This window comes from Lissotriton vulgaris, chromosome 3_1 (assembly GCF_964263255.1).
Source record: "Lissotriton vulgaris chromosome 3_1, aLisVul1.2, whole genome shotgun sequence".
NCBI lineage: Eukaryota > Metazoa > Chordata > Amphibia > Caudata > Salamandridae > Lissotriton > Lissotriton vulgaris.
The window spans coordinates 148,231,131-148,252,015 of NC_141689.1; the positions used below are offsets into that span (position 1 = coordinate 148,231,131).

The following is a 20,885-nucleotide window of genomic DNA, read 5'->3' on the forward strand; positions in this document are numbered from 1 at the left end:
TATGCTTTTACTGCATCTCTGTATTTAATTTTCTCGGAGGTTGAAAAAACCGTTCTTCATGTTCTTTCATGGCGCTTACAGAGCTGTTTCAACTCCCTGAGTTTATGGGAGTGCCAGGTAGCACTGTGCTAAATTTTGTTGCTAAATTACCACTTTTTTAGGAATTAGACTATCCAAGGACGTCTCAAGCCAAAGATTTATTTTGATATTGTTCGATTCAGGGTCAGTGCTGAGCACTGGTCTTCCATTATCAAGAGTGGACGCCCATGCCTCCATTGAAAGTTTAGCCCAGTTCCGGTTCCACGATTTTCCCTTTTCCCTTGATTGTCCGCCCTCCTGTGGGGTCCATGCAAATGGGACCAAGTAATGGTCTGACCATGGTAGAGGAATGGGTTTATCCACTATAAGATGGTCAATATTAGAGAAAAGTGGGTCCAGAAGATGACCTTTTTGATGAGTAGATCCGGACACTTTTAGCTTCAAGGTCAAGGCTTCCAAGGAGTCAGTTAAAGCCTCAGATTCAGGGTCCAAAACCTGATCAAGGTAAATATTTAGGTCCCCTAAGATAGAAAAATTAGAGGTAGAGCTTACTGATTTTGCTATGATATCTGGGAGTTCTTTACTGAAATTAGCACTAGGGCCAGGTGGACGGTAAATAAGGGCGCCTGAAAAGGTACAAGTTGAAGAGAAGCCAATCACAAAGAAACAGCCTTAGCAGTCAGGGATAAAGCTATCTGTAATTTGACAATGAAAGCTATCCCTGTAGATGATAGCTAATCCTCCACCTTTCCTTCCTACCCGGTCTTGTCTTCGAATTAAGTATCCTGGAGGTAGAGTGTGGACTACCACTGGATCCGCAGTGCTGGATAGCCAAGTTTCCATAAGGAACAAGGTGTCAGGGTCATATTCCTCCAGAAGTAACCTGAATTCAGTGGAATGCTTGGGTAGGGAGCGGCAGTTCAGCAGGGCCATTTTAAAGGTTTTATTAGAGTAAGGGGAGGTAATGATATTCGACTTTGGAAAAAGCTCAAATTTAAAAGGGCAGTGTGCACATTCATGGTGATGAGTGTTCGGTGGCATGGAGTGACTACATGTCAGCTCTCCAAGCTGAAATAGTTGATTAAAAGAGTAGGAGAGCTTATCCCTGTTGAGGGGTCCAAGTGTCCTGGCCCCTGGGCCCGTTCTGGTGCTGACGGGTGCAGACGGGCTTGCATTAGCAATAAAAAGTCGGGATACCACATTCACAAAGACAGGCATGCAGGGCAGGAGAATACTCCACTAGTCAGGGAGCATTTCCATCCCAATATATGCTAATTTAAAGTATTAATTGACATGCAACTCACATATCCCCTCTCATGCAGATGACGGTCCATGTTTTTGGATCTTAACATTTACCACTCCAGTAACTTCAGTGTATTTCTTTATGTGGCACCCTAAATGCCACCGGTGTGCCCTAATATGGGTCCCATGCAGTGTTACAGGACTCAAACTTCACATACTGGTGATGCTTGTATTTTCATTAAGAAGGACCTGGTCTGGCATTTTGGGCTGGACTTTTCTTATTGGAGCAGGCCCAAGAATCATTTGCATATTGCTGATTCCTGTCTGAGGTAGCATGGTGGGCCGAAAAACGATGGACTGAGAAGCGGCCCTGAGTAGTTCAAGCATTCCACCCACCAAATTTTTGTCTTTCTCTCTGTGATACACTTAGTCAGACAGCTATGCTCAGATGTGCCCATGTTCACTGTCATAGGACTCACGCTGCCCCCTACTGATGAGGCCCAACTAGGACAAAGCCGGTCTAGGGTTTCTCGTGTTTCTGCATTACGCCAAAAAATCTTTCCTTCTCAAATGGCATGTTGGGCAAAAGAAGGATGGACTGGGATTCAGCCCAGTGGCCCAGTGGCTGAAGATTAATTCAATCTGTATTTCCTAGAAACATCAAAATGTAAAAAATCAGATCCTATGTTCTGAGCCGCCCACAATTCTGCTGCACAGTCCGATTATTCCATGGTGGTGGCAGAGGAAGAAGCCACTCAAAACATCCCCTTTACAGAAACGCACTAGTGCATCAACAGTCTTCTGAGTGGGGGTAATTTCCATGAATATCACCTCACTAAAGGACAGGAGTTGTGAAATTTCAATTCCTACTTAGGAGCAAGGGTGGTGGTGTGTTGCATTTTGGACTGCATTCTCCCAAAATACTGCTAAATAAAGTTCGTTGTGGTAATGTCCTTCTAGGTAGCACATGATCCATCCAAATAACTTCTCTGTGCTTCAAATTGCACACCACCAGGAATTCCCTAGCATGCAACTTTTGGAAAATGTATTGATTGTGCCTCAAAGGAGAGGCAGGACATACTCCTTTCATTCTCTGTACTGAATCGTCACTTCGCAGAATATTGTGACAATGCCAAGCCTAAAACATGACTGTGTCAGAGGCACAACCAAGCAGAGTTTGGTGGCCGGGGACATTTCATGCCCCACCTAAGGTTGACAAATGACTCTATATCTGCAGGACCCTGGGGCAGATTTATGAATTTTGCCGCACAGAAGCCAAAGTCGCTCCACTGCATTGCACAAGAGGAAGACACAAAAAGGCTGCCCAGCAACACACAGCCTTCGCACCATGGTGCAGAGGTGTTGTGATGTCTTGCATAGGTACTGTACTGTAAGAGTACACTTGGACAAACTGTAAACCATTCCATACACTGGAGGTGTGTTGTACAGTGTAGCACATATGCAGGGTGTGGAATGTCTGGAGAAATTAAAACATTTTTCCCAAATAGATCCTCTTTCAGTGAGAAGTTATGTTATTGAAAGCAAGCCCAGTCCGCCTCCTTTGGTAGATCAGGTTTGCATCAAATACTATGGATGCCTGTGATGATCCACCACGATACACTCATGTGACTCCCCTGTGTCACAAAGTAACGCAAAGCGCTGGTTGCGGTGAAAACAGTACCCTTTCAGGGTAAAGTAACTTTTGCACTGAAAACTAAATTACCTAACAACAGTTTAAGCTGCTTTGCATCAATTAGTGTGACTTAGCGCTTGTGCAAACCCTTTATAAATCTGCCCCCATGTTTCTCATCTTTTCCTTTAACATTTGCAAATGGTGAAGTGGGGTCTGCTAATGTATACAAAATGTACCAACAATAGAATATGCAGATTTCATGTCTCACACATTGTGGACTCGTACCAATAAGCAGGATGAATAGTAAATTGCATTGTGGTCTTACAATGCACTGAACTTACCCGTGAAGTCAAAGACCTGAATGAATGAATGAATAAACATTTATAAAGCGCATAGCTACCCTTAGGCATCCCAGCGCTATCTGTGTGCACGGACAGACGAGGCAACTCTACTGGCTGTTAATTTGGAAAAAAACAGGTTTTTAGGAGTTTTCAGAAAGATGAATGGTTAGACACCCTACGTAGATGGAGAGGGGCTGAGTTCCAAAGCTTGGCAGCATTATAGGAGAAAGAGCGGCCGCCACTTCTCACTCTCTTTATTTTTGGGACGACAGTAAACAAGAGGTTGGCCGAGCGTAGGCTTCTGTTGGAGCAGTATGGGACAGAGATGGATTGGTTAATGGGCGGGCCTTTACCCCAGAAGGATTTGTAGGTGATGCACAGGGCCTTGAATTTGACTCTCTCTGGAATGGGCAGCCAATGCAGAGTGTTCAAAGCGGGTTTGGCAGATTGCTGATAGGGGATTTTGAGAAGCAGGCGAGCTGCACAGTATTGAATGTCCTGAAGTTTGGAGATGGTGAATTGGGGGCTCCCAGATCGAGTGCGTTCCAGTAGTCCATGCGTGACACAATCAGTGCTTGGACCATTATCTGCCCAGCAAGGAATGGGAGAAGGGGAACAATTTTCCTCAGTATCCTCAGCATGCCGTAGCATGTGGCCGATAGTCTAGCTGCTTGAAAGTCGAAAGTCAGGGATTGGTCCAGCCACATGCCCAGACTCTTGATCTGTTTTCTTGGTACTGGTGGAGGCTCAAGACAATTTGGACACAGGATCCCAGGATTGAAAGTTGGCAAACTGCCTAGGAGCATGAGATCTGTCTTGTCTCGTTTTAGTTTCAAATGCAAAAAGAACAATTGATGGACAGAATTCAGAACAATTTCATACATTCACCCCAGTACCGAGATCTGGGCCTGAATCCACCCCCCCACCCCCCCATGTGCCCCCCATGTACCATCCCGCCCCACCTCGGTGGGGGCGGGGGTGTTTACGACGATACATTAATAGGCCAGAAAACGTGTGTGTAGGGGAGAAGCTTATTGAGAACACAAAACTCTCTCGCAATCTGGCAGCGGTTCTGCTGAGATGCTGCTTTTGAACTTGTGTATATTTATATTGGCAATGCCGCCGCCCTTACCGCAGTTGCGCTACTGCCACTGAATGAGGTAACCTGGGGGAAGAGTTTGTACAACTGTCACTTTGAATTTTGGAATTATGCACATTTCAATATTAATATAGAAATGTTAAACAGGAGCATTTTGAACTTTGCATGCAACACAGAAAGTAAGAGGAATGTGTCTGGGTTTGCTGTGGACCTACTGAAATCTCATCATGCTTGAGTCACACTTGATGACGTTACTGGTATCTTGTAAATGCCTATAGGGTTTAATACATAAAACAAACAAGTGTTTATGTTTGTGCTGGGTCATTGTTATTACTCGTATGCTGATGACACTCAGCTAATCTACTCATTATCCACCAGTCACACATCCCTCCCTTCCTCCTTACGTCTCGGGCTTAGTAAAATCTCCGCTTGGATGTATGAGAACAAATTAAAACTGAATGGCGGGAAAACTGAGCTTCTTCTGTTTGGTACTAATTGTGATTTATGGGGGCCTTCTCATTGGCCTGACCAAATGGGCACTCCCCCCTTGCCCTCCAGAACTGCTCGAAATCTGGGCATCATTTTTGATGACCAATTATCAATGAGGGACCATGCTGTGAAGGTCTGTGCCACATGTACGGTCATTCTCAAGTGGTTAAAGAAAATCATCTGGATGCTCCCTCCTGACACTCAGAGAACCGTAGTCCAGGCACTAATCACCTCCCGCCTGGACTATGGGAATGTTCTTTTTCTGGGTGCCGGCAAGGAGATTGTCCGTAAACTTCAGACTGTTCAAAACATGGCAGCTCGCCTTCTTGGCAAACTCCCTAGCAGGTCTCCCATCTCTCCCTTTCTACGTAGTCTTCACTGGCTCCGTATTGAGAGTCAGGTTAAGTTTAAGGCTCTGTGTTTTATACACAGAATTACTGCGGGCAATGCCCCACAATACCTTAAATCTTTTATTATTTCTTATGTCCCTTCCTGTACTCTCAGATCATCCTCCCAATCCAAGCTTCTGATTCCTAGGATCAAGAGAACAAGAATGGGTGGCCGCTCATTTTTCTTCTTGGGTCCGTCCCTGTGGAACTCTCTTCCGCTCTGTCTTCGGACTGAGCCCAACTATCTGAAGTTCCGCTGGAATTTGAAAACATGGCTATTCAACCAGTAATTGTTGCTATTTCTATACCTTGTTGGTCAGCGCCGGGAAGCCTTTGGGTAGCTGTGCGCTTAATAAAATTAATAATAATAATAATAATAGTCTTTTTGTTTCACTCACATCGGTGCTCCTGTGACTCAAGTGATGGTAGCCCTAGATCAAAGTTACAAAAATCAAAGAAAGGAAACTAAAACCTAGATCTGCATGCTAAATAACTATTAGCAGATTATCAGAAGCAGTTCCCTGATATTTGACAGTACATAGTTTAAACACAGCAAATGTGTTCCCCAGTAGAGCTATTTTCAAGTTATTCGCGGTGCTGCAGCAGCTCTCAGCCCCAGTGCCACCGCCATCGCAGGAACGGGCTAATGTGGGGGAAGGGGCTTTTCCCTCCCAGCACAGCCTAACAGATCACACCCCGAAGTGTCATCAACACCCTTTTATTCTTCTTTAATTCGATCCATTTAAACACTTTAGATCAGCGTCCACCACAGCTCATGATTCAGATCGTGAATTATAATGGACTAAAAGACGAAACAGGGATTTTTTAAGCTGATCAAATAAAACAAGGAAAAAAGGATTTTCCTGAAAATCTGAAATGTGGCCTGTTTACCTGAGCAGCAGGTGTACTAGCGAGAGTAAGATAATATTTCTGTGAGGTACATATTTTCTTATTACTTGCTTTTATACCACCATTTATTTTTGCCTGTATTGTATTTTCACAGCGGTACTTGCCACCAAACTCCAGTGCACACATGTATGGCTTTATGCTTTTACTCCCGGACATATTTAGTCTGGGGGAGGGGGGCAGTCCCACCCCCTCCTTAAAAGACAAGAACACCAAAAGATACCAACCCACTGTCCTGTTGTTTGCCTGTTCATTATCCATGCAGGGTCTGGGGAGCACTGTGCGTTCTACTTTGATGCCCTGACAATCTAAACGTTTACGTTCAAGAAAAGTTACTGCAATTTATGTATATGATTGTGCATTGCAAAAGCAAAGGGGATGATGGACGGAGTGTTGAACATTGCAAGCACTCACTCCCAGTCAACTGATATGGCTTTATTCCATCATCATTCTTTAGCTCACTCAACCACTCCAATTCAGACATGGCCATATGCAAATCAGTCAGACCCTGTGCCTCATGGGAGGAGTCCAGCCCAAACTGCCAAGCCATGTCTTCCCTGGACCGGAAACAAGCATCCCTGGACCGGTTTCTGGGTAATCAGCCGTCATCAGCTCGGCTAGCTTGAATTAGGGGTGGGCGGAAAATCCGTTCCGCTCGCGGATTTTGCGGATTTTCGGGAAATCCGCAATCCGCGAGATTTGCGAATCTCCCGCAAAATCCGCAAATCCGCGAGCAGCGGATTTTGCTCGCACTGCTCGCACTGTTCGCGTGAGTTCGCGTGAGTTCGCGCCCCGCGAATAAGTGCAAAATTGCAGAAATACGATCTTAGCAAAACTGAAAGTAACTACTTACCAGGTTCAAAAGTTCAGGCTCATCATTAGTAGCCATTTCCTGTAGTGCTTCCTGAGGGGCCCCTCCAGAGTTCAGTTGCCAGTTGAAACTATTATGTGACCCTGCTCTGAACCTCAGAATAGTTACACATATGCCACAAAGGTCCTGAATTACAGCTAAGGGAGACAAGCAGGAGCCAGGCTGGAAGTTAAAATCCATTAATCAGCCCCTAATTCATTATTGTCAGTTGGGGCAGGGCAGGTGTTGTAACTAATTTTGCAACAATGAAAGCACTTAGCAAGTGCAAAAGATCACTAATCAGGGCGCACTAAGGAAGCAGGTGCCAGCTAAAAAAATATTCTGTGACACATTAATCAGCCCCAAATTAATTCAGGTCACTTGAGGCAGGGAAGGTGTGCTTTGCTTTGCCGAAAATAATGTACACTGGACAACCAGAGGGTGTGGTGATGAAACAGAGGGTGGCATGGGTGGGCCAGAGGGTGGCATGAGTAGTCAGAGAGTGGCAGTGGTGACAGAGAGTGGCAGTGATGAAGAAGAGTGTCCCAAACAGGCTGGACACGTAGAAACAACAAGTTCGCGAAACTTGCGACCCGACAGGTAAGTTCGCAATTTGCGAAAGTGTACAAAACCCTCGCGAACTGGCAGAAACACGGGCGAACACAAAAAAAAAAAAATCCGCAAATTCGCGGGAATTCGCAGATTTTGCGGATTGCGAATCCGCAAATCCGCAAAATTCGCGAACGCGAGATCCGCAAAATTCGCTCATGCTTAGCTTGAATCCAGTGGCAAATTGAGCAAGGGACCCACTTCTGGGCATATCCTGCCAACTGAGGGCGAACAAAGCAAAACCAAAAGGGATGATGGACGGAGTGTTGAACATTGCAAGCACTCACCCCCAGTCAACTGATCTGGGTTTAATCCATCATTATCCTTTAGCCCACTCCGCCACCCCAGTTTAGACATGGTCTTATTCATATCAGTCTGACCATGTGCCTCATGGGAACAGTCCAGCCGAAACTGATTGTGCATTTATCTGTGTTAGTGTGTATACCTATTTCTGTATGTTGGGCAATGTTGTATGTTCTAAAGGCGTGTGATGGTTTCTGGGAGTGTGTGCAAGTGGGACTCAGTATGTGCTCTATCATTCTCCTTCTTCCCTACCACTGTCTTCCCCATTGATCTTTAGCCATTTTTAGGTTGAGCATTCGAGATCTCTTGTATATCCTTTAGAAAATATTTATAAATATGTATACTTATATGTGTATGTACTTTGTGGGCTCTCGAGATCAGCCCTAGGACTTGTCTGCTTCCGCTTAGGGACTTTATTTTCTGTTCAACTGCCTCTATTTAACTTTCTTGATAGGGCTTTTTTTCTGTTCAACTGCCTCTATTTAACTTTCTTGATAGTAAACGACCAGCAGAGGTAATTTTCTAGATTCAAGTCCATAGAAATTGTCTTCCACAAGCACCTGTAGACAATAATATTTTTTCAAATCTTGTATTTTCAGTGATATGACCACCGAAGGCCCTGATTTTATATTAAAACAGAGCTTTGTACTATACCATCTCCTGCTGAAAGGCAATATTTCTCTCCATGTGTTCCCATACCTGCCGTGTCACGGAGTTTGGTGCTTACTTTCCCTCCATGTTAAAGAACAGTAGATGTTTGAGCACCCAGGCTAACGTGCTGCATAGCTAAATACATATAAGGTCCCAAAGGCGAGACCGATTGCATTGCAAATGAATGTGTCCATGGGTCTTCCCCACTGATTTTTCCTGTACTTCTAATAAATTCATTTTTCTTGTATGTTAATTCCCTCTGGCTTTCTGCTCTATGAATTCTCCCATTGTTTGCCCCACCTATTAAAGTTTTGCCAAAAACAGTAGTTCTGGCTTTAATTTAATGAACACGCACAAATACAGGCACGGACACATGCTGTTCCGAGACGTGGCGGCGTTGGCAATGCCCCTCCTGTAGGGAAACACATTACCCGGGATCAATCATGAAAACAAATAGAAGGTCCGCTGTGGGAAACCAGCAATACCCTGCCCTTATGGCCCCAAAACATCCGTGAGTGTGATCTTACAGCAGAGGAGGATGTGTTCCATCATCTGGGAATCGCTCCATCGGGTTTTAAAACACATTCAACAGAAGATGGTCTATCACAGAGCTCCTGGACAGGCTAGAGTCCAAACCAAACCGAGAAGGTTTGCCGATCTCTGAATTATTTTGTGACATCTGTGAGAAATAGTCGAGATGTTTTTGGAGAGGACATACTCAATGGCTTTTTTGCAATACTTATTATTTTTTTATTTTTTTATTGAAAATCAGGCATGATCCATTGGAGTACACAAAGGGAAAAAAACACAAAATATAAGGTTATATCATTATACAATGGGTATGTTAGATACAATACATAGTGAAAAAAGAACATATATAGCACAAAGAATATAACATATTGCTTGACAGGTGTCCATTAATTATATTGACGTATACCCAGAGAGTTATATCTATTTATTTACCCTACTCCTTGCCTATCTCGTTCCTCTATCCAGACAATAAGTGGTTTCCAGATGTTCATACCTTTTTTCCTATTTTTTAAGCCTTTACATTTATCAAGGCAATTTCTTGTTAACCAATACAGATTGGTCGATTTAGCCACTGATAGAAAGTTGGTGGTTTTTTGCAATACTTATTAGATGAACTTGTTCAAGGGTTTGCTGTTGATGTTCCAACACCTGACCACATGAGGCCTCTGTTGGAGTACCAGGGCCGCAATAATGAGATTTTGTTATTGGCCTCTTCAAAATGCTCTCTTGGAATTAAATGTGGTAATATCTTAACTGCACGCAGCAGTTTCCAGCAAAACCATTTTAAAATAGGAATGACAGAGCCAGACAGTGACTGCAGCTCTGTTGAAAAACACCTAGGGCATATTTACAAGCACTTTTGCAACGTGGTGCAAGTGCAACGCAAATGTAAAAACAATATTTACAAAGCCACGCAAGGCCACCTTTATAAATCTTGAGTAATGTAATACAGTAAAAATTGCTGCGTTGCATTACTCTGCACCAGGGAGGCATTTCCATGGGTGTTGCATGCGTTTTCCCCCGCAATATTCACGGATCTTGACACGTTCCCAGATTTATAAGAACAGGCAAACCTGAGAATGCAACAAAAAGATACGCCTCTCCAGATGAGGCATTACGAGGAGAAATATCTTAGTTTCCTTTTTTTTCCTCATTCCATGTGTGCTGCATTCTACAGCGCACATAATAATAGGAAAAAGCCGACCAGGATTGCTTTTGTGCAGGAAGGTGCCCCTTCATGCATGAAAACAAACCTGTCTACAACACAGGCACCTGGTAGAAGGGTGGCTGTAGTGGCGTAAGGCAACAAGAATGGCACCAGCGGAGAAGGACAAGATGTGCCATACTGAATAAATATGGCACATTCCTGCCCTTTCCTTATGATGTAGGGCAGAGCAGCAAGGTGAGGTGGTGCACTGCCCTGCACCACAAAAGTCATAAATATGCCCATTAAGTTTCCAGCTTTTATTATCAAGGAAGATCTTAGATCTAAACTCGATTTCCATTTTCATAGGACAGGTGGGACTGTTGTTTATGAATTCAGTTGTGATACCGCTGACAAACAACTAGGAGTACAAGTAAAATTTTTATATTAATCGAGGGACCCCCCCAAAAAAATAGGACAATCTGAAGATGGAGAGAAAAAAAAGAGTTCACTATTTAAACATGTTTTACTGAATGCCTTGGGAAATATAGGAATCTTCCCTGTTATGTTATGTTGATTTGTGCCGCGCAATAATCACCCAAGAGGGTATCGAGACAGGTGTGTCGGGGTGTGATCCCAAGGGTGTCTATACGAAGAGCCAGGCCTTCAGCTTCTTGTAAACCTCAAGTGAGAAGGAGGCTCTGATGTGTTGACAGAGCTCACGCCACGTCTGGGCTGCAAAGTAGGAGAATGAGCGAGCTCCAGTTTTGCTTTTGCGGGGAGTGTGTGTGCGCGAGGGTGAGGCTGAGCGTAGGTGTCTGGTGGGCTGGTGAAAGTGTATGCAGCTGTTCAGGTATTCTGGTCCTGTGTTGTGTAGGGCTTTCATATGACTGCGTGAGAAGTTTGAATTGGCTGCGCTTGTGAATGGGGACCCAGTGAAGCGTCCTCAGGTGCGCTGTGATGTGGGTGCGGGTGGGAGGTAGAGTATGAGTCTTGCGTCGATGTTCTGGATGGTCTGATGTCTGCAGGCGTTGTTTGGAGATTCCACCGTAGAAACTGGAATCACTTCAGGCAGCAGGGCTTTGTAATTGTATGGTTTGCAAAGTTCCTAATGTGAAGATTAATAAGTAGAAACATTGGTAGTGTAGCCACGTTTCCTCGGGTGAAGGGATTTGGTTTTCCCAGAAGGTGCTTACTGGCAGCATGACACTATACAGAAGGCAGTACACAAGGCATGAACTGTTTAATTTTAGCAAAACCATTCAGAAAGCAATATATTTACCCTGTAATGAAGGAAAGTTTTACCTGTTTCAATGGGTACACACGCTGCCCTTCCAACGTCATCAATGTGCGGGTGTTCACTGTCTATTCCTACCTTCAAATGAGCTTACACTGTGTTTAGGAGTAACTTTACAAGTGGTTCCAAGAAGAGAATGACCATGCAAAATACTTATGATGACCCAAAAAGAAGCATTTATGCATGTTCAGTGTATTTTTCATGGTTAAAATCGAATTGTCCACCACCCTGAGAGCACTCAACTCTTCAACTGGCCCATTTTTACGCATTCAGTGAATTTGTAGGTAGAATTCAGAATCATAATGTACTATTTGCACAAATACTTTTTTTATGTACCCAAGTTTCAAAAACCTCTGTGATATTGCTGCAGAAGGAAGTGACTCTTACCTTTCCCAGTTAGTTTATTTAACCGCAGTGTGCTATTATGTGCATCGCCAGGAGATTTTGACCTGTAGGATGAAATAGTAAATCTATTTTTAATTAATGTAAATAAAGCAACATTTAATACGAGTAAATACAAGTTAAAGTGTAAAGCGGATAGATGGAAAAGACACATATGAGTGAATGTGTGGTGGTCTATTTATCTACAGCTGTCCAAAAACGTCTGAAAATATAGACCAAAGAAGAATTTACTTACCTTTGATAACTCTCTTTCTGGTGGATACTCTTTCCAACCACAGATCCCACACCTGTACAATGCTGCCAAGCTGAAACCAGAGAACTCTTCAGCAACGCGCGTGCGCCCCAACAAGTGGCGCCATGTGCCTCTGCAGTGACAGTGAACCACCCTGGAAGTGAGAGAGTGGAGGAGTATACAAGCACCACTACTGTTCAATGACATCAGTTCTTTTTTTTCTGCAACCTTTGAAACACATCGGGAGCACCACTTGCCAATTTTGTGGTCTTCCGGCAACTTCCACATTTCTGCCACAATGTGCCAGGCAAGAGGTGTCCCCCAAAAATAACAGCTTCCAAGCTATGCCAAGACTGCACAAAGCAGATGTCAGTCACAAACTGCACAAAGTGGGTTTCTGGTGCTTGTGCCGTGGTCACGACTCTACGTTATCCCATAAAGGTGCCCTCAAGCACCAACAGGCAATCCACAACTCTATGACCCTGATCTTAAGGGTCTCAGTTGAAACATACATCTCACACAGACTCGAGTCCAGGTCATGCAGTAAGTCGAAGTCACAAATGCACCAGAAGTGTAAGAAAACTTAAGAATGACTCAACCCCATGCTGCCACTCAAAATCAAGTGAGAAGTCGTGAGGATGTAAATTAAAAGACCCTACCCTACAAGTGCCTTCTGACTCCAACCCAGCCCCGAAACTGGTTCTGGCTCACCAGACCATCGACAACCCTCCAGCCTTCAAGGAGGCCCATGCTACAACTCTTTTGGATGTTTCCGGTTTTCTCAGACAAGCCTTTGGACCCCACGCAGCTGTAGAGGCCCACGGCTGAGCTTCAGGTGGTGGCCACTGCCAAGAGGCCAGTGGACACTGTGGGAGCCGTTTCTGGTCCGGTATCATTGCCAGTCCCGACTCCCACCCAAGCTCCTGGGTCCAAGCCAGTCCTTTCCACCACTGCCGACTCCACCAGCGCCAGCCCTAGACCCAATTCCATTTCCAACCCTGAAATGACATCAGCCTGCTTCAGACCTATGTTGCGCTATAAGATGTCAAAGAAGTCATTCACTAATCCGTGGGCTCCACCTCAACGCTAGTCCTATAAGAGGCTACAAGGCTTATTTATATCCATGTTTGACTCAGGTCTGAAAAAATGTTTCTCATGAACCTGATGATGCAGAGTTAAACAACCTGCCTCCTCCCACATACTGATGAATGGCTTTATCATAATTTACAGACTCCCAGTGGGATAGATACATCTACAGAGACTGAGCTTGGCTGGACCCCTCATCCACCAATGGTGGAAACGGCCTCTTTTGCAGTAATAGTGCAATGACAGCAGAAGTCTTAGGACTTACGTCAGCCCCTCATATGTTTATGCAAGTGATGGCGGTGGTCACTGCCATCTTCGGATGTGTGCTCTTGTACCTCGAAGACTACCTGCTCAAGGCAGGCTCGCTGTGGTCAGTGGTGCATCACCTCTGAATGGCAGCCAAACTCTTTGGGGTTTTCTATCAATGAGCAAAAGTCCCAACTGAGCCCCATACAAAGGATTCCATTCCCTTCACTGAGCAATCCTGAACTTGGTGGCATTCAAAGCTACTGACCACTGCATCAAGCCCTGCGCATTCAGGCTCTATCATGTTACTAAGTGAGGATGGTTATGAGGCTTCTTGGGCGCCTAGCCTAGTGCACCCTCATCATCCCAAATGGTGGTATGTGAGTGCCTTAAAAGGTTTAAAGTAGAATCACAGATTTTCATGAGCCCAGCATCAACGGTTCCTCACTAACTTCATTCAACTCTTCCAAGTAACAGCTCTGACCTTCTGTGATGGCTGACCTGCAGTAGACTGCGCTCCATTCCACACCCACATTTGACATGTGGACAGATGCATCGATGCAGGGTTTGGGGGGAATCACTGGGTAGATGTGTAGATCAGAGGTACCTGGTATCCAGTGGAGAGCCAACTCCACATACATTTTCTACATCTTTGAATTATTTATCTTACCCTGAAAGTCTTCCTTCCATCCATAAAGGGGAGGATGGTACAGCTTGTCATAAACACCACAACTGCTCTGTGGTACTGTTATAAACAGGCTGAGTGGGCCCTATTTCCTGTGCCAGGAAGCCATATATATCTGGAGGTGGCTGGACCAACATCTTTCTGGTTGCCAACCAAGAGTTCACTTGAATAATTGAATTGACTGATACCTGGCTCATGAGGAAATTTTGCAGAGGTACCCTCCAAATGTGCTGCCTTCCTCCTCCTATTTATTGCTGAATTAGTTTTTGTTGGCATCAGGACTCTGTGCACTTAACCACTGCTAACCAGTGCTAAGGAGCTTTTACTCTCTCCCTAAAACATGGTAGCATTGGCTTATATCCATTTAGCATTATGAGAAATTGGATTGTAGATTGACTGGGGTGTGAACCCTAGTCAAGCAACAGCCACATTCCCTTGCAGTGTGAACCACAAAAAGTCACTAAATTAATAGGTGCTTAACTCTGGGTAGCTTGGCACAAGAAGCAGTCAGGTTTAACTTAGAAGCAATGTGTAAATTATTTCTGCAGCACACAAAAAGTAATAATGTGAAAACACAAGAAAAATCACAAACCGATTTAGAAAAATAGATTAAATTTAAATAAATTATTTGACACCAAAAAATGTGGCATCCCCAATTGTACCTGGATTAGCAGGGGGAATGCAAACCCAGAGCCTGGGTAATTGCGAAAAGGATAATGATTTATTAGAGGTTAACTCTGGAGCAGGAGAAGGGAACACAGAGACGGGGCAGTATCGTTCAGTTAACCTGCCACCCGACTGTGCACCGTATGTGGTAGTTATCACTAATGTACCTCCCCTTAGTCAGCAACAAGAAGAGCCCCATGACTCACTTAAGAATAAAAGTATCAGTTGGCTAAGTCGTTACTGCGACTTTCCTACAACGTTTGCAGACCAGATTAATAATAATAATAATAAAAACACTTATAGAGCGCCTGGTTACACTTAGTTTGAGCATTCTTACAACACGGAGAGTTAAATGGATAGGCCCAACGAGAAAAACCATAAAGGGAGATTGCATAATCGTAAAAATAGACACTATGCAAGAATATCTTTGAATAGACTGAAACTGGGACAATCACGGGGGCATGGTACTTCATTATTACCCCTGGCCTTTTTTACAAACACCATAGGCAAACTCGACCAGGTGGGTTAACTCAAGAAACGGATAGAACTATGAGTAGTACTTTTCCACAACAGGATAATAGGTTTGACTTGCCAGTCTCTGATAGGTTGCAACCGTTTAGCAATTTAGAGGAAAATGACTGACTGGCTATGAATTACCTGAATAAAGAGAACACTGTTGGTGGGTTTAGGAAGAACTCTGCAAGTAGCGAGGAATTAGAGCCTGAAATCCTGGAACAAGTCGGCCCGATTGATAATGAGACAACATATGAGATAGGCTTGGTAAGCACTGTCCAACCCCTGAATATGGATAGTTGTCCTGGTATACTTGTAGGAAATAGTGGAGTCAAACAGGAAAAAGGGGTCTCAATAGCCACCTGGAACATCGCTGGATTATCTAATAAGCAGGAAATGCTAGGGTGGTCAGAGTTCCTTGACTCACATGAGATTATATGTCCCCAAGCGACATTGTGTACAGGGTCTATCAATTTTGATGGTTTTACTTCTTATGAATTACCAGCACTAAGATCAGGACCGGGTAGAGCCAAGGGGGGGCTGGTTATTTTAATTTCAACTGGTATTGATATGACTGTAATGAAGCACATTAACATCGGGTGTCACTCTCGGGTTATGTGGCTAAAACAAAAGCATGGTAGGAACGTACTCTTAATTAATTTTTACAATAATGTGTTTGACAACACCCGGTTTAAGGTTGCACTGGAATTAGAGAATGTTGTCGCTAAACTACATGGGGGCATGATGGCTGCGTTGACATAATCTGGGTGGGAGATTTCAGTTTGCCCACCTGTTTATTTTCCAATATCAGGGTATGCGGTGTCAGACATGATTTAGGAGATGATGGCACCCATTTCCCCCATAATCCCTACGGGGAAACACTCAACACCATTATTGCAAATTATGATTTAGTCATCCTGACGTGCGCAACTGGTAAAAATGGAGAAATGATCCCCACTTTTACGGGAAGAAACGCAAATACAATTATTGATCATGTTTTAGTTTCTTCTAGTATCTCTCCCAAATGCTTTACCCCAAAGGGTAGAAGAACTTATGCTTAGTGATCATAATTGTATATTTTTAAGGGGCGTGGCTTAGGAGCCGATGTAGCTGGAAGCGGGACTCCGGAGCTCCTCCGCTCCCGCCCGGCTCTGCAGCAGATCCTGACCCCCGGCTCGGACCTCGGACCCCCAGGCTCGAATGGGAGGGCCTGAGGAGCACTGGGGATAACTTTGGTGGCCCTGGAGCCCCCACTGCTGCCAAAAACAAACGTTGTTTTGCGCCCGGAGTTGCGAGCGGCCAAAATGGCGGCCGTGGTCCCGGCCCACTTTGCCTGACGGAGCGGTCCTGTGGGCGGCGGAGATCGCTGGTGGACAGAGGTGATCAGCCGCGCTGCAGCGGGAGCCCCCCGGAGCTGCTGTGAGTGGAGGACTTCAATCAGCGAGGCGGCGTTGGCGGAGCTCGGCGCGGAGCCTGGCAGAGGGCCGCCTGACCCCAAGATGGCGGCCCGTTCTAACAGAGCCAGACCGGACTTTCTCGGCAGCGAGGCTGGACAGACTGGTGACCCAGCTCTGTTCCTGTGATGGACCTCTGTTGCCCTGCGCCCTGAGTGGACTGACGCCAGTGCTATTGGAGGACCGGGGGTGAGTGGCGCTGAGGCGGGACACCCGAGGCGACGTGCACCTAAAATGGTAGCTGCCGCCTGATTCAGCACGGCCTCAAAGCGGGGCTCTGGCGAAGCAGGGAGACACAGGAAGGAGCAGGACCCATCGCCCACGGCATGGCCGTGGCCCAGGCACCCGGGCCTGACCTACTGATCTTGGCGGCAGTTGGGCCCAGGACCTCGCTGAGTAGGAGGGCCGCCTTGCAGCTGGAGGAGGGGCCCCTGCCTCCGCCACAGGTCGGTGGCGAGCGGTGAGAGGCTTCGCGCAAGGGATGAGCACAGAAGAGTAGAGGAGGTGCTGCGGCTGTCAACGGTGCGGACCGGCCCCCAGACTGAAGGCGGCGTACTGTTGGGCGCCCGGGCACCGGGGGTTGATCTAGCCATTGCGCCCGGAGGTACAGGACGCATAAACCTGCAGAGGCCCGGAGAGGGAGACACTCGCCCCGCGCCTGGAGAGGGAACCCCCTCGGGGGACCCCCCCCTGACCTGGTGTGGTGGGGACCTGCACCCTGGGGTTGTGGATGACCTGGTGCGCTGCCAAGCGAGAAGAGGAGAGGCGCAACGGTGCTGAGTGCCTGCGATGACGCCGGAGCGAGGATCAGAGGTGCCCTGAATTGCTGGAGGTTGGGACAGACGCATACCTGCCTTGACACTCGGCTACATGGTGCGAGGCGGCAGGAAGAAGGGCTTCGAAGCACTGAAGCTAGATGACCCAGGCCATCTCGTGGAGGAGGAGGCGCCGACTACCGGCTCGGGGGGCCCGGCGTGCTCGGGTGATCCCTCATTGAGTGACATTATGCAGGCGATTGTAGCGTCGCGGGAAGCTATTGAAAAGCGTATGGACACCATCGGTTCGGACCTGTCCCTCCTGAGGGACGACCATAGGAAGTTGAAGGAGCGGGTGACGTCCTCGGAGGCGACCCTGAAAGAACTGCCTGGCGACGTGGCTACACTGAGAGCTTCACTGGCGGAAGTGGCGCAGAAGGTCCGTGTACTGGAGCTCAGAGCTGAGGACAGCGAAGGGCGCTCTAGACGCAATAACCTCCGCCTCGTGGGAGTGCCGGAAAAAGTGGAGGGCCGGGACGCGGTCTCCTACTTGGAGGGGTGGCTGCGAACTGAGGTGGCTCCAGACGGACTCTCCCCGTTATTTGCCCTAGAGCACGTCCACCGAGTCCCAGCGCGACCGCCTAAACCTGGTGGACCGCCGCGCCCGATAGTGATGCGCCTCCTGCACTTCAGGGACCGGGACTGTATCCTCCAAAGGGCCAGGAACCTGCCGGACCTGCGGATTGACAATAGCAAGATCATGATTTTCCCAGACTTCACGAGAGATGTGCAAAAGCAACGGGCCTCTTTCACGGTGGTCAAGCGAAAATTGAGGTCTTTGCAGCTGTCATATGCTATGCTGTTCCCGGCCAGGCTTAGGGTGGTCGCTGGGGACCGCACACACTTCTTTCACACACCGCAGGAGGTCTGGAGCTGGCTGGACACTAGAGAGGAGTCGAGCACGGATGCTCCCCGATGGCTTCGCCTAGGAGGCGCTCTGCGGAGACGACACCAGGAAAGAGGCCTGGATCCCTGTCTGGGTGGCAGCAGGAACGAGCTCAGGCGGTGCTGGCGGTCGTGGCCATCAGCCAGGGGGACGCCAGCCCTTCCAGCAGTGCATCGGAGCTATCAAAGAACAGTGCACTTAGCCCTGGCTCCAGTAGTGTACAGGACCTCTCGGAGGAGGACCTGCCGGTGGTGACTCCCCAAACAGCGGACGGAATCCTCAGCTGATGCGGCCTGGACGAGACTGGTCATATCTATAAGGTACTGGGTTGTGAGTAGCAGAGGCCTCCAGAAGCTGGACGCTGGGGTGACCACCCCTCCTGAGACTTATCACTGCAATGCCGGGGGGGGGGGGGATGAGCCGTGAGGGGGGGGTGTATCCTGAAGGTTCCAGGGAGAGAGGGTGGGAGCGGGGGACTTCGGGCATGTGGGGGTCGGCGTACTGGCCACCCTAACCCTCTTCTGTTAAGATACACTAGCTTTACTAGAGTTTGGATGGGGATTCCACGTTGGGGGTCTGTCCGGGAGAGTGGGATTTGGGGGGGTTTGCTTGGTTTGGTTGGGGGGACTGGGGGGGGGACCTGGGCGTGTCAGAGAGGTCATCACGAGGATGTGTGAAGCACGATGGGTACTGCAATGGGACCCGACCTAGACTACAAATGTCTCACGTGGAACGTCAGAGGGATGCACACTATGCACAGACGCCACAAGATCCACTCCTATCTGGTTAGATGGGGTATTCACTTTGCCTTCCTCCAGGAAACACACCTGTTAGCTAAGGAAGGGAAGGCACTGCAAAGAAGGTGGCGAGGACAGGTCTTTCATACTGGTTACTCTGCATATGCTAGGGGGGTGGCTATCTGGGTGCGGGCGGGGGTTCCGTTCCACTGCACACAACAACTAACTGACCCAGAGGGGAGGTATATCATGGTGAGAGGCAAGCTGGATGGGAGGGACCTGACATTGGGTTGTATATAGGCCCCGAATGTGGACCAATTGGCCTTTCTCTCTCTGCTGTCCAACAGGCTGGCCCTTTCCTGGTAGAACCCTTGCTCCTTGGAGGAGACTTTAATAGTGTCACTGACACTGCAATGGACAGATCGCACCCCCCCCTACCGAATGCACCAACTGGCAGATTGGCGCTTGCGCGTTCCACTTGGCAATCACAATGGAATCTGGTTGACCTAGTTTAGGACACCCCCCGCGCCGCACGGCCACCAGCTGCTGCGTGCGCCTCCCGCCTGCCTGCCTCGCTGCCCCGGCCGCCGCCGTGTGACCACGCCCCCTGCCACCGAGCGGCGTGGTCTCCCACGGCGTAGCGCTGTGCTCGCCTGTACCCCGCTTTTTCGTCGTGTGACCCTCTGCACTGTTTGTATTTTATTGTATTGTACTTATTGTTTAACTGTTGTAAATTCTTGCCTGCTTGCCTGTTTTGCCCCCGTCTCCCCCTACCCGCCTCCCGCTTCCCGCCACCGCCGCTGACCACGCCCCCTTTTTTCTTTCTGTACCCTCCCCGCTCCCGCCTCCCAGCTGCCCCGCTCTCCCTCGCACTTGGCCATATATGGCGACCGTGCGACGCAGGTGAGTGTGACCTAGTTTAGGACACCCCCCGCGCCGCACGGCCACCAGCTGCTGCGTGTGCCTCCCGCCTGCCTGCCTCGCTGCCCCGGCCGCCGCCGTGTGACCACGCCCCCTGCCACCAAGCGGCGTGGTCTCCCACGGCGTAGCGCTGTGCTCGCCTGTACCCCGCTTTTTCGTCGTGTGACCCTCTGCACTGTTTGTATTTTATTGTATTGTACTTATTGTTTAACTGTTGTAAATTCTTGCCTGCTTGCCTGTTTTGCCCCCGTCTCCCCCCACCTGCCTCCCGCTTCCCGCCACCGCTGCTGACCACGCCCCCTTTTTTCTTTCTGTACCCTCCCCGCTCCCGCCTCCCAGCTGCCCCGCCCTCCCTCGCACTTCGCCATATATGGCGACCGTGCGAACGCGCAGCGGTCACGCGCAGCGGGAGCGCCGGTTGTGCGCCGAAGGCGCGCCAAAGGTAAGCCCGTCTGCGCCCGTCCGCGCCTGGACCGTGCTCAGCGCCAGGACCCCTGGCCCCCACCGACGGAAGACGACCCGACTGTCCTACAACGCCACCGAACTCATCGCTCTCAACACCGGCGAGATCCCTGGTTGCTACCGAGCCACCCCGAGGCGCACCCACGGACCCTTCAGCTGCCACGCCTGCAAGTTCACCTGCATCCGGACCTGCCCCACACCAGCACCCGCCAAGCCGAACACCAGCAGCAACCACCTCAAGTGCATCCTGATCAACA

The 20,885-nt window shown here is 48.0% G+C and overlaps 1 protein-coding gene across 1 annotated transcript in view; it reads right to left on the reverse strand.

The window, feature by feature from the left end:
* LOC147726124 (receptor-type tyrosine-protein phosphatase mu-like) overlaps positions 1–20,885 on the reverse strand; it is a 1,369,719-nt gene that overhangs the window by 173,808 nt on the left and 1,175,026 nt on the right. The window contains exon 19 of the mRNA XM_086960227.1: positions 11,911–11,972. Within this exon, the coding sequence (XP_086816353.1) occupies positions 11,911–11,972 (62 nt within the window). The remainder of the gene's footprint in view (positions 1–11,910; positions 11,973–20,885) is intronic.